At 49.9% G+C, this 15,308-nt stretch overlaps 1 protein-coding gene across 1 annotated transcript in view; it reads left to right on the top strand.

Annotated features, from left to right (window-relative positions):
• The first annotated feature begins 7,238 nt into the window (after positions 1-7,238).
• Positions 7,239-15,308, top strand: part of LOC140374754 (solute carrier organic anion transporter family member 2B1-like) — a 71,890-nt gene continuing 63,820 nt past the window's right edge. The window contains exons 1-2 of the mRNA XM_072461754.1: positions 7,239-7,256; positions 9,056-9,134. Coding sequence (XP_072317855.1) covers positions 9,087-9,134 — 48 coding nt within the window. The 5' untranslated portion in view covers positions 7,239-7,256; positions 9,056-9,086. The remainder of the gene's footprint in view (positions 7,257-9,055; positions 9,135-15,308) is intronic.

The following is a 15,308-nucleotide window of genomic DNA, read 5'->3' on the forward strand; positions in this document are numbered from 1 at the left end:
CCAACCACTGCAGACGTGTCCAACCACAGGAGACGTGTCCAACCACAGGAGACGTGTCCAACCACAGGAGACGTGTCCAACCACTGCAGACGTGTCCAACCACTGCAGACGTGTCCAACCACTGCAGACGTGTCCAACCACCGCAGACGTGTCCAACCACCGCAGACGTGTCCAACCACAGGAGACGTGTCCAACCACTGCAGACGTGTCCAACCACAGGAGACGTGTCCAACCACAGGAGACGTGTCCAACCACTGCAGACGTGTCCAACCACTGCAGACGTGTCCAACCACAGGAGACGTGTCCAACCACTGCAGACGTGTCCAACCACCGCAGACGTGTCCAACCACAGGAGACGTGTCCAACCACTGCAGACGTGTCCAACCACTGCAGACGTGTCCAACCACAGGAGACGTGTCCAACCACAGGAGACGTGTCCAACCACAGGAGACGTGTCCAACCACTGCAGACGTGTCCAACCACAGGAGACGTGTCCAACCACAGGAGACGTGTCCAACCACTGCAGACGTGTCCAACCACAGGAGACGTGTCCAACCACAGGAGACGTGTCCAACCACAGGAGACGTGTCCAACCACTGCAGACGTGTCCAACCACAGGAGACGTGTCCAACCACAGGAGACGTGTCCAACCACAGGAGACGTGTCCAACCACTGCAGACGTGTCCAACCACAGGAGACGTGTCCAACCACAGGAGACGTGTCCAACCACTGCAGACGTGTCCAACCACAGGAGACGTGTCCAACCACAGGAGACGTGTCCAACCACAGGAGACGTGTCCAACCACAGGAGACGTGTCCAACCACTGCAGACGTGTCCAACCACTGCAGACGTGTCCAACCACAGGAGACGTGTCCAACCACAGGAGACGTGTCCAACCACAGGAGATGTGAAGGACAGACGTGCAAAAATGTAACATTAAAGTCAAAATGTTGCATATTCTGGTGAATTTGATTAAGATGAGTTATTTCTGGATATGACTCATTTCATGCTGTTGCTTCTGGATCATTTATGGGAGAAGAAATGCAACGCTCTTAAACTGAACGACTTTGATGCTTCACTGAAGGAAACTAAACCTGTGGAGCGCGTACAGAAGATGCTGCTTCTGCTGGAGCTTCAGACGTGAGACAGATCCAGCTTCAGAACTAAAGAATCTAAACTGACTCCAGACTTTGACTCAAAACAGAAGCTCAACAACACGTCGGTTCCACTGAAGCTGAAGCTGCTGTTTATTCCACTGAAATGTCTTTAAATTCATCATGATTTAATGCATATGTTGCTTTGTTAAGGCCCGTTCAAACCGCAAACGCCTATTCGCGCATTATGGCGAAGTTGAAGAAAAACGCAAATACGCCGCGTTCTCGACGCAGCGGAGCAGAGACGAAATATACAAGTTACAGGTCAAATCTTGTGTCATTTATAGTCATTCATTCGTTCAAACAAACACACCATATTTTCCTGGCCCCGCCCCTCGGTAAAACTTTAGAACCCTAATGTGGCCCTCGAGTCTAAAGGTTTGGGGCCCCTGCTGTACGTGGACACTTTGAGCACAGTCACTCTTCTCACGCGCTCAGTGTTTGCATTTCAGTTTTAGTCCCGGATTCTGACCTTTTGTCTTCTCTTAGACAAACTCAGTAAAACACACGGAACACATACATCCGCCTGCCCCTCCTCCTGACGCCCGGATATACATCCCCCATACATCATCCATACATTACCCACACATTATCCATACATCCTCCATACATCACCCACATATCATCCATACATTATCCACACATCATCCATACATCACCCACATATCATCCATACATTATCCACACATCATCCATACATTATCCACACATCATCCATACATCACCCACATATCATCCATACATTATCCATACATCACCCATACATTATCCACACATCATCCATACATCACCCACATATCATCCATACATTATCCACACATCATCCATACATCACCCACATATCATCCATACATTATCCATACATCACCCATACATCATCCATACATTATCCACACATCATCCATACATCACCCACATATCATCCATACATTATCCATACATCACCCATACATCACCCACACATTATCCATACATCCTCCATACATCACCCACATATCATCCATACATTATCCATACATCATCCATACATCACCCACACATTATCCATACATCCTCCATACATCACCCACATATCATCCATACATTATCCATACATCATCCATACATCACCCACACATCACCCATACATCATCCATACATTATCCACACATCATCCATACATCACCCACATATCATCCATACATTATCCACACATCATCCATACATCACCCACATATCATCCATACATTATCCATACATCACCCATACATCATCCATACATTATCCACACATCATCCATACATCACCCACATATCATCCATACATTATCCATACATCACCCATACATCACCCACACATTATCCATACATCCTCCATACATCACCCACATATCATCCATACATTATCCATACATCACCCATACATCACCCACACATTATCCATACATCCTCCATACATCACCCACATATCATCCATACATTATCCACACATCATCCATACATTACCCACACATTATCCATACATCCTCCATACATCACCCACATATCATCCATACATTATCCATACATCATCCATACATCCTCCGTACATTATCCATACATCATCCATACATCCTCCATACATCCTCCATACATCACCCACATATCATCCATACATCCTCCATACATCACCCACATATCATCCATACATTATCCATACATCATCCATACATCATCCATACATCCTCCGTACATCATCCATACATCACCCACATATCATCCATACATTATCCATACATCACCCATACATCATCCATACATTATCCACACATCATCCATACATCACCCACATATCATCCATACATTATCCACACATCATCCATACATCACCCACATATCATCCATACATTATCCATACATCACCCATACATCATCCATACATTATCCACACATCATCCATACATCACCCACATATCATCCATACATTATCCATACATCACCCATACATCACCCACACATTATCCATACATCCTCCATACATCACCCACATATCATCCATACATTATCCATACATCACCCATACATCACCCACACATTATCCATACATCCTCCATACATCACCCACATATCATCCATACATTATCCACACATCATCCATACATTACCCACACATTATCCATACATCCTCCATACATCACCCACATATCATCCATACATTATCCATACATCATCCATACATCCTCCGTACATTATCCATACATCATCCATACATCCTCCATACATCCTCCATACATCACCCACATATCATCCATACATCCTCCATACATCACCCACATATCATCCATACATTATCCATACATCATCCATACATCATCCATACATCCTCCGTACATCATCCATACATCACCCACATATCATCCATACATTACCCACACATTATATATACATCCTCCATACATCACCCACATATCATCCATACATTATCCACACATCATCCATACATCACCCACATATCATCCATACATTATCCACACATCATCCATACATCACCCACATATCATCCATACATTATCCATACATCACCCATACATCACCCACACATTATCCATACATCCTCCATACATCACCCACATATCATCCATACATTATCCACACATCATCCATACATCACCCACATATCATCCATACATTATCCATACATCACCCATACATCACCCACACATTATCCATACATCATCCATACATCACCCACACATCATCCATACATCATCCATACATCACCCACACATCATCCATACATCACCCACATATCATCCATACATTATCCATACATCACCCATACATTACCCACACATCATCCATACATTATCCATACATCCTCCGTACATCATCCATACATCACCCACATATCATCCATACATTATCCACACATCACCCATACATCACCCACACATTATCCATACATCCTCCATACATCCTCCATACATCATCCATACATCACCCACACATCATCCATACATTATCCATACATCACCCATACATCACCCACATATCATCCATACATTATCCATACATCACCCATACATCACCCACACATTATCCATACATCCTCCATACATCCTCCATACATCACCCACACATCATCCATACATCATCCATACATCACCCACACATCATCCATACATCACCCACATATCATCCATACATTATCCATACATCACCCATACATTACCCACACATTATCCACACATCATCCATACATTATCCATACATCCTCCGTACATCATCCATACATCACCCACATATCATCCATACATTATCCATACATCATCCATACATCCTCCGTACATCATCCATACATCACCCACATATCATCCATACATTATCCATACATCATCCATACATCACCCACACATTATCCGTACATCATCCATACATTACCCACACATTATCCATACATCCTCCATACATCACCCACATATCATCCATACATTATCCACACATCATCCATACATCCTCCGTACATCATCCATACATCACCCACATATCATCCATACATCATCCATACATCACCCACATATCATCCATACATTATCCATACATCACCCATACATCAGCCACACATTATCCATACATCCTCCATACATCCTCCATACATCACCCACATATCATCCATACATTATCCATACATCATCCATACATCCTCCGTACATCATCCATACATCACCCACATATCATCCATACATTATCCATACATCATCCATACATCCTCCGTACATCATCCATACATCACCCACATATCATCCATACATTATCCATACATCATCCATACATCACCCACACATTATCCGTACATCATCCATACATTACCCACACATTATCCATACATCCTCCATACATCACCCACATATCATCCATACATTATCCATACATCATCCATACATCCTCCGTACATCATCCATACATCACCCACATATCATCCATACATCATCCATACATCATCCATACATCACCCACATATCATCCATACATTATCCATACATCATCCATACATCCTCCGTACATCATCCATACATCACCCACATATCATCCATACATTATCCATACATCATCCATACATCATCCATACATCCTCCATACATCATCCATACATCACCCACATATCATCCATACATTATCCATACATCACCCATACATCACCCACACATTATCCATACATCCTCCATACATCCTCCATACATCACCCACATATCATCCATACATTATCCATACATCATCCATACATCACCCACACATCATCCATACATCACCCACATATCCATACATTATCCATACATCATCCATACATCACCCACACATCCTCCATACATCACCCACATATCATCCATACATTATCCATACATCACCCATACATCACCCACATATCATCCACACATTCTCCATACATCACCCACACATCATCCATACATTATCCATACATCCTCTATACATCATCCATACATCACCCACACATCATCCATACATCACCCACATATCATCCATACATTATCCATACATCATCCATACATCACCCACACATTATCCGTACATCACCCACATATCATCCATACATTATCCATACATCATCCATACATCACCCACACATTATCCATACATCCTCCATACATCACCCACATATCATCCATACATTATCCATACATCATCCATACATCCTCCGTACATCATCCATACATCACTCACAAATCATCCATACATCATCCATACATCACCCACATATCATCCATACATTATCCATACATCACCCATACATCAGCCACACATTATCCATACATCCTCCATACATCCTCCATACATCACCCACATATCATCCATACATTATCCATACATCATCCATACATCCTCCGTACATCATCCATACATCACCCACATATCATCCATACATTATCCATACATCACCCACACATTATCCATACATCCTCCATACATCATCCATACATCACCCACATATCATCCATACATTATCCATACATCACCCATACATCACCCACACATTATCCATACATCCTCCATACATCATCCATACATCACCCACATATCATCCATACATTATCCATACATCATCCATACATCACCCACACATCATCCATACATCACCCACATATCCATACATTATCCATACATCACCCACACATCATCCATACATCATCCATACATTCTCCATACATTATCCATACATCACCCACACATCATCCATACATTGCCCACACATTATCCATACATTATCCATACATCCTCCATAAATCATCCATACATTACCCACACATCATCCATACATCACCCACACATTATCCATACATCATCCATACATCACCCACACATTATCCATACATCACCCACACATCATCCATACATCATCCATACATTGCCCACACATCATCCACACATTATCCATACATCACCCATACATCATCCATACATCATCCATACATTGCCCACACATCATCCACACATCATCCATACATCACCCATACATCATCCTCCATTAACCATACATCATCCATACATCATGGCATGAGCTCCAACACACGCGAGCACCACCACCGGAGTACGTCACATGACGTCACATGACAGGTCCGGGACCTGTCATGTGACGTCATGTGACGTACTCCGGTGTTTGTCATGTAAAAGACGCATCATAAAGTCATGAATTATGACTTTATTCTCGTTGTGGCCCGAAGGAAACGAGGTCAAGGACTCTTTATCTCATGGTTTTATTCACCGGACTTTGCATCTTAAGACTTGATGGTTTAGACCTGGTTTAGTCCTGGTTTAGTCCTGGTTTAGACCTGCTTTAGTCCTGCTTTAGTCCTGCTTTAGTCCTGCTTTAGTCCTGCTTTAGTCCTGCTTTAGTCCTGCTTTAGTCCTGGTTTAGTCCTGGTTTAGACCTGCTTTAGTCCTGCTTTAGTCCTGCTTTAGTCCTGGTTTAGTCCTGCTTTAGTCCTGGTTTAGTCCACGTGTGTGCAAATGTCTGTTGTGTTCCCTGCTTCCTGTCTCCGCCCTCTTTTACTGTCTTTATCAGATCTGTCGAGACAAAAACTAAACCAGACCAAGACCGGGACCAGGACCTGGAGTCTTCTGCTGCATGTAAGTCCAGACCGAGACCGAGACCAGGACCGGGACCAGGACCAGGACCGGGACCAGGACCGGGACCAGGACCGGGACCGGGACCAGATGCATGCGAGTCCCTGCAAAGATCAGCAAATCTGGATTGTCTCTGCTCCTGTCTCTGCTCCTGTCTCTGCTCCTGTCTCTGGTCCTGTCTCTGCTCCTGTCTCTGCTCCTGTCTCTGCTCCTGTCTCTGGACTGAATGAACGATCGTGTTTTACACTTTTCCTTTTCCTCGTTTGGAAAGTGACAGTGGAATGTGAGGAATTCAACCACTGTTTTTATTGCATAATCCAGAGACAGGAGCAGAGACAGGAGCAGAGACAGGAGCAGAGACAGGAGCAGAGACAGGAGCAGAGACAGGACCAGAGACAGGAGCAGAGACAGGACCAGAGACAGAACCAGAGACAGGAGCAGAGACAGGAGCAGAGACAGGACCAGAGACAGGAGCAGAGACAGGAGCAGAGACAGAACCAGAGACAGGAGCAGAGACAGGAGCAGAGACAGGAGCAGAGACAGAACCAGAGACAGGAGCAGAGACAGGAGCAGAGACAGGAGCAGAGACAGGAGCAGAGACAGAACCAGAGACAGGAGCAGAGACAGGAGCAGAGACAGGAGCAGAGACAGAACCAGAGACAGGAGCAGAGACAGGAGCAGAGACAGGAGCAGAGACAGGAGCAGAGACAGGAGCAGAGACAGGAGCAGAGACAGCTCGGGCATTTTTGCCTCTCTCTCTCCCCCTGTATCTCTCTTTATCTCTTCCTCTCTCTCTCGGAGGCGGTCGGGAGGGGAGGCGGTCGGGAGGGGAGGCGGTCGGGAGGGGAGGCGGTCTGGAGGGGAGGCGGTCGGGAGGGGAGGCAGTCGGGAGGGGAGGCGGTCTGGAGGGGAGGCGGTCTGGAGGGGAGGCGGTCGGGAGGGGAGGCGGTCGGGAGGGGAGGCGGTCTGGAGGGGAGGCGGTCGGGAGGGGAGGCGGTCGGGAGGGGAGGCGGTCTGGAGGGGAGGCGGTCGGGAGGGGAGGCGGTCTGGAGGGGAGGCGGTCGGGAGGGGAGGCGGTCGGGAGGGGAGGCGGTCGGGAGGGGAGGCGGTCTGGAGGGGAGGCGGTCTGGAGGGGAGGCGGTCGGGAGGGGAGGCGGTCTGGAGGGGAGGCGGTCGGGAGGGGAGGCGGTCTGGAGGGGAGGCGGTCGGGAGGGGAGGCGGTCTGGAGGGGAGGCGGTCGGGAGGGGAGGCGGTCGGGAGGGGAGGCGGTCTGGAGGGGAGGCGGTCGGGAGGGGAGGCGGTCGGGAGGGGAGGCGGTCGGGAGGGGAGGCGGTCGGGAGGGGAGGCGGTCGGGAGGGGAGGCGGTCTGGAGGGGAGGCGGTCGGGAGGGGAGGCGGTCGGGAGGGGAGGCGGTCTGGAGGGGAGGCGGTCGGGAGGGGACTTTGCTCTTCAGACTTCAGTGCTCCATCTACAGAAGTCACAACACTCTGTTCCACATTGTGACATCATCAGGTGGTGTCTCGACATTTCTTTTTTGCCGATCGTTCAGTTTCATTTCTGTTTGTGCAGTTTATCCAGGAAGGAAACCTCCCCCTCTCTCTCCCCCTCTCTCTCCCCTCCCCCTCTCTCTCCCCCTCCCCCTCTCTCTCCCCCTCTCTCTCCCCCTCCCCCTCTCTCTCCCCCTCTCTCTCCCCCTCTCTTTCTCTCCCCCTCTCTCTCCCCCTCCCCCTCTCTCTCCCCCTCTCTCTCCCCCTCTCTTTCTCTCCCCCTCTCTCTCTCTCACTCTCTCTCTCTCTCCTCAGAGTGTGATGTCATAAACTCCCAGGATGCATCATGGCTTCTTTGGACCCAAATCCTCGGAGCGTCTTCAGGAGCGTCAAGGTTTGTCTTTGTCTTTGTCTTTCCTGAAAGACGAGCTGAGGGCGAGAGCCAACATGTAACTGAGGAGGCGGAGCAACTGACACTGAGGCACAAGCAGGAGGCTGGTCCATGTTCAGTCCTGACTCTGGCACCAGCAGGAGGCCGGTACATGTTTAGTCCTGACTCTGGCACCAGCAGGAGGACGGTCCATGTTTAGTCCTGACTCTGGCACCAGCAGGAGGCCGCTCCATGTTTAGTCCTGACTCTGGCACCAGCAGGAGGCCGCTCCATGTTTAGTCCTGACTCTGGCACCAGCAGGAGGCCGGTCCATGTTTAGTCCTGACTCTGGCACCAGCAGGAGGCCGGTCCATGTTCAGTCCTGACTCTGGCACCAGCAGGAGGCCGGTCCATGTTTAGTCCTGACTCTGGCACCAGCAGGAGGCCGGTCCATGTTCAGTCCTGACTCTGGCACCAGCAGGAGGACGGTCCATGTTTAGTCCTGACTCTGGCACCAGCAGGAGGCCGCTCCATGTTTAGTCCTGACTCTGGCACCAGCAGGAGGCCGCTCCATGTTTAGTCCTGACTCTGGCACCAGCAGGAGGCCGGTCCATGTTTAGTCCTGACTCTGGCACCAGCAGGAGGCCGGTCCATGTTTAGTCCTGACTCTGGCACCAGCAGGAGGCCGGTCCATGTTCAGTCCTGACTCTGGCACCAGCAGGAGGCCGGTCCATGTTTAGTCCTGACTCTGGCACCAGCAGGAGGCCGGTCCATGTTCAGTCCTGACTCTGGCACCAGCAGGAGGCCGGTCCATGTTTAGTCCTGACTCTGGCACCAGCAGGAGGCCGGTCCATGTTTAGTCCTGACTCTGGCACCAGCAGGAGGCCGCTCCATGTTTAGTCCTGACTCTGAAGTTTACAGACTCTGAAGGACAAAAGCAGCTGATTGGCCTGGTGTGAGGGCGTGGCCCTGGGACATCCTGGTCACCCCAGGGTGTCCAGACATGTAGACTGTGCCTTTGACTTTGGGCGTTACAAAAATAAATTGAATTGAAAGAGAAAAAGGCCAGAATATTATTATGTTTCTTAAACAGGCACAAGTACTTCCTGTCCTCCGAGAGGACACAAGTACTTCCTGTCCTCCAGAGAGGACACAAGTACTTCCTGTCCTCCAGAGAGGACACAAGTACTTCCTGTCCTCCAGAGAGGACACAAGGACTTCCTGTCCTCCAGAGAGGACACAAGTACTTCCTTTCCTCCAGAGAGGACACAACCTCCAGAGAGGACACAAGTACTTCCTGTCCTCCAGAGAGGACACAAGTACTTCCTGTCCTCCAGAGAGGACAGAGTACTTCCTGTCCTCCAGAGATTCCGAACTTATTTTCGTACCCTTTTTATTAGTCAAGATGGCGGACGACACACATTTCACATCCGGGTTTTACTCTTCAAAATAAGGATGTAGCGGTATTTCAAAATAAATGTAACATAATAATAAATTGCACTATGCCATTTTCGGAACTCACAGAATTAATGCATAGACACATAGAATAGTTACAACACTCACTTCTTCTCTCTCTCTCCTCACCTCTTCTCTCCCTCCTCTCACTTCTTCTCTCCTCCCTCACTTCTTCTCTCCTCCCTCACTTCTTCTCTCCTCCCTCACCTCTTCTCTCCTCCCTCACTTCTTCTCTCCTCCCTCACTTCTTCTCTCCTCCCTCACCTCTTCTCTCCTCCCTCACTTCTTCTCTCCTCCTCACTTCTTCTCTCCTCCCTCACTTCTTCTCTCCTCCCTCACCTCTTCTCTCCTCCCTCACTTCTTCTCTCCTCCCTCACTTCTTCTCTCCTCCCTCACCTCTTCTCTCCTCCCTCACTTCTTCTCTCCTCCCTCATTCTTCTCTCCTCCCTCACCTCTTCTCTCCTCCTCACTTCTTCTCTTCCTCCTCTCTACTCTCTCTCTTCCTCACTTTCTCCTCCCTCACTTCTTCTCTCTCCTCTTCTCCTCACTTCTCTCTTCTCTCTCCCTCACTTCTTCTCTCCTCCCTCACTTCTTCTCTCCTCCCTCACTTTTCTCCTCCCTCACTTCTTCTCTCCTCCCTCACTCTTCTCCTCCCTCACTTCTTCTCTCCTCCCTCACTCTCTCTCCTCCCTAACTTCTTCTCTCCTCCCTCACTTCTCTCCTCCCTCACTTCTCTCTCCTCCCTCACTCTTCTCTCCTCCTCACTTCTTCTCTCCTCCCTCACTTCTTCTCTCCTCCCTCACCTCTTCTCTCCTCCCTCACCTCTTCTCTCCTCCCTCACTCTCTTCTCTCTCTCTCCTCCCTCACCTCTTCTCCTCCCTCTCTTCTCCTCACTCTCTCTCCTCGCTCTTCGCTCCTCCCTCACTTCTTCTCTCCTCCCTCACCTCTTCCTCTCCTCCCTCACCTCTTCTCTCCTCCCTCACTTCTTCTCTCCTCCCTCACTTCTTCTCTCCTCTCTCTCTCCTCACTCTTCTCTCCTCGCTCACTTCTTCTCTCCTCCCTCACTTCTTCTCTCCTCCTCACTCTCTCTCCTCTCTCTTCCTCCTCTCACCTCTTCTCTCCTCCCTCACTTCTTCTCTCCTCCCTCACCTCTTTCTCTCCTCTCCCCCTCCTCTTCTCTCCTCCCTCACTTCTTCTCTCTCCTCTCCTCAAGTCTCTCTCTCCCTCACTCTTCTCCTCCCTCACCTTCTTCTCTCCTCCCTCACTTCTTCTCTCCTCCCTCACCTCTTCTCTCCTCCCTCACTTCTTCTCTCCTCCCTCACTTCTTCTCTCCTCCCTCACTTCTTCTCTCCTCCTCACCTTCTTCTCTCCTCCCTCACTTCTTCTCTCCTCCCTCACCTCTTCTCTCTCCTCACTCTTCTCTCCTCCTCACTTCTTCTCTCCTCCTCACCTCTTCTCTCCTCCCTCACCTCTTCTCTCCTCCCTCACTTCTTCTCTCCTCCCTCACCTCTTCTCTCCTCCCTCACTTCTTCTCTCCTCGCTCACCTTCTTCTCTCCTCCCTCACTCTCTCTCCTCCCTCCTCTTCTCTCCTCCCTCACCTCTTCTCTCCTCCCTCTCTTCTCTCTCTCTCTCCTCACCTCTTCTCTCCTCCCTCACTTCTTCTCTCCTCCCTCACCTCTTCTCTCCTCCCTCACCTCTTCTCTCTCCCTCACTTCTTCTCTCCTCCTCACTTCTTCTCTCCTCCCTCACTTCTTCTCTCCTCCCTCACCTCTTCTCTCCTCCCTCACTCTCTCTCTCCTCCTCTTCTCTCCTCCCTCGACTTCTCTCTCCTCCCTCACCTCTTCTCTCCTCCCTCACTTCTTCTCTCCTCCCTCACCTCTTCTCTCCTCCCTCACTTCTTCTCTCCTCCCTCACCTCTTCTCTCCTCCCTCACTTCTTCTCTCCTCCCTCACCTCTTCTCTCCTCCCTCACCTCTTCTCTCCTCCCTCACTTCTTCTCTCCTCCCTCACCTTCTTCTCTCCTCCTCACTTCTTCTCTCCTCCCTCACTCTTCTCTCCTCCCTCGACTTCTTCTCTCCTCCCTCACTCTTCTCTCCTCCCTCACCTCTTCTCTCCTCCCTCACTTCTTCTCTCCTCCTCACCTCTCTCTCTCCTCTCTTCTCTCCTCCCTCACTTCTTCTCTCCTCCCTCACCTTCTTCTCTCCTCCCTCACCTCTTCTCTCCTCCCTCACTTCTTCTCTCCTCCCTCACCTCTTCTCTCCTCCCTCACTCTTCTCTCCTCCTCACTTCTCTCCTCCCTCACTTCTTCTCTCCTCCTCACCTCTTCTCTCCTCCCTCACCTCTTCTCCTCCTCTCCTCACTCTTCTTCTCTCCTCCCTCACTTCTTCTCTCCTCCCTCCTTCTCTCTCCTCACCTCTTCTCTCCTCCCTCACCTCTTCTCTCCTCCCTCACTTCTTCTCTCCTCCTCACCTCTTCTCTCCTCCCTCACTTCTTCTCTCCTCCCTCACCTCTTCTCTCCTCCTCACTTCTTCTCTCCTCCCTCACTTCTTCTCTCCTCCCTCACCTCTTCTCTCCTCCCTCACTTTCTCCTCCCTCACTTCTTCTCTCTCCCTCACTTCTTCTCTCCTCCCTCACTTCTTCTCTCCTCCCTCACTCTTCTCTCCTCCCTCACTTCTTCTCTCCTCCCTCACTTCTTCTCTCCTCCCTCACCTCTTCTCTCCTCCCTCACTCTTCTCTCCTCCCTCACTTCTTCTCTCCTCCCTCACCTCTTCTCTCCTCCCTCACTTCTTCTCTCCTCCCTCACTTCTTCTCTCCTCCCTCACCTCTTCTCTCCTCCCTCACCTCTTCTCTCCTCCCTCACTTCTTCTCTCCTCCCTCACTCTTCTCTCCTCCCTCACCTTTCTCCTCACTCTTCTCTCCCTCACTTCTTCTCTCCTCCCTCACTTCTTCTCTCCTCCCTCACTCTTCTCTCCTCCCTCACCTCTTCTCTCCTCCCTCACTTCTTCTCTCCTCCCTCACCTCTTCTCTCCTCCCTCACTCTTCTCTCCTCCCTCACTTCTTCTCTCCTCCCTCACTTCTTCTCTCCTCCCTCACCTCTTCTCTCCTCCCTCACTTCTTCTCTCCTCCCTCACTTCTTCTCTCCTCCCTCACTTCTTCTCTCCTCCCTCACCTCTTCTCTCCTCCCTCACTCTTCTCTCCTCCCTCACTTCTTCTCTCCTCCCTCACCTCTTCTCTCCTCCCTCACCTCTTCTCTCCTCCCTCACTCTTCTCTCCTCCCTCACCTCTTCTCTCCTCCCTCACTTCTTCTCTCCTCCCTCACTTCTTCTCTCCTCCCTCACTTCTTCTCTCCTCCCTCACTTCTTCTCTCCTCCCTCACCTCTTCTCTCCTCCCTCACCTTCTTCTCTCCTCCCTCACTTCTTCTCTCCTCCCTCACCTCTTCTCTCCTCCCTCACTCTCTCTCCTCCCTCACTTCTTCTCTCCTCCCTCACTTCTTCTCTCCTCCCTCACCTTCTTCTCTCCTCCCTCACTTCTTCTCTCCTCCCTCACTTCTTCTCTCCTCCTCACTTCTTCTCTCCTCCCTCACCTCTTCTCTCCTCCCTCACTCTTCTCTCCTCCCTCACTTCTTCTCTCCTCCCTCACTCTTCTCTCCTCCCTCACTCTTCTCTCCTCCCTCACTTCTTCTCTCCTCCCTCACCTCTTCTCTCCTCCCTCACTTCTTCTCTCCTCCCTCACTTCTTCTCTCCTCCTCACTTCTTCTCTCCTCCCTCACCTCTTCTCTCCTCCCTCACTCTTCTCTCCTCCCTCACCTTCTTCTCTCCTCCCTCACCTCTTCTCTCCTCCCTCACCTCTTCTCTCCTCCCTCACCTCTTCTCTCCTCCCTCACTTCTTCTCTCCTCCCTCACCTCTTCTCTCCTCCCTCACCTCTTCTCTCCTCCCTCACTTCTTCTCTCCTCCCTCACCTCTTCTCTCCTCCCTCACTTCTTCTCTCCTCCCTCACTTCTTCTCTCCTCCCTCACCTTCTTCTCTCCTCCCTCACTTCTTCTCTCCTCCCTCACTTCTTCTCTCCTCCCTCACCTCTTCTCTCCTCCCTCACTTCTTCTCTCCTCCCTCACTTCTTCTCTCCTCCTCACTTCTTCTCTCCTCCCTCACCTCTTCTCTCCTCCCTCACTTCTTCTCTCCTCCCTCACCTCTTCTCTCCTCCTCACTCTTCTCTCCCTCCCTCACCTCTTCTCTCCTCCCTCACCTCTTCTCTCCTCCCTCACCTCTTCTCTCCTCCCTCACTTCTTCTCTCCTCGCTCACTTCTTCTCTCCTCCCTCACTTCTTCTCTCCTCCCTCACCTCTTCTCTCCTCCCTCACTTCTTCTCTCCTCCCTCACTTCTTCTCTCCTCCCTCACCTCTTCTCTCCTCCCTCACTTTTCTCCTCCTCACTTCTCTCTTCTCCCTCACTTCTTCTCTCCTCCTCACTTCTTCTCTCCTCCCTCACTTCTTCTCTCCTCCCTCACCTCTTTCTCCTCCCTCACTTCTTCTCTTCCTCCCTCACTTCTTCTCTCCTCCCTCACTTCTTCTCTCCTCCCTCACTTCTTCTCTCCTCCCTCACCTCTTCTCTCCTCCCTCACTTCTTTTCTCCTCCCTCACTTCTTCTCTCTCCTCACTCTTCTCTCCTCCCTCACCTCTTCTCTCCTCCCTCACTTCTTCTCTCCTCCCTCACTTCTTCTCTCCTCCCTCACTTTCTCCTCCCTCA

This window comes from Eucyclogobius newberryi, unplaced genomic scaffold (assembly GCF_026437365.1).
Source record: "Eucyclogobius newberryi isolate DKJ021-1_F unplaced genomic scaffold, fEucNew1.0.hap1 SCAF_31, whole genome shotgun sequence".
NCBI lineage: Eukaryota > Metazoa > Chordata > Actinopteri > Gobiiformes > Gobiidae > Eucyclogobius > Eucyclogobius newberryi.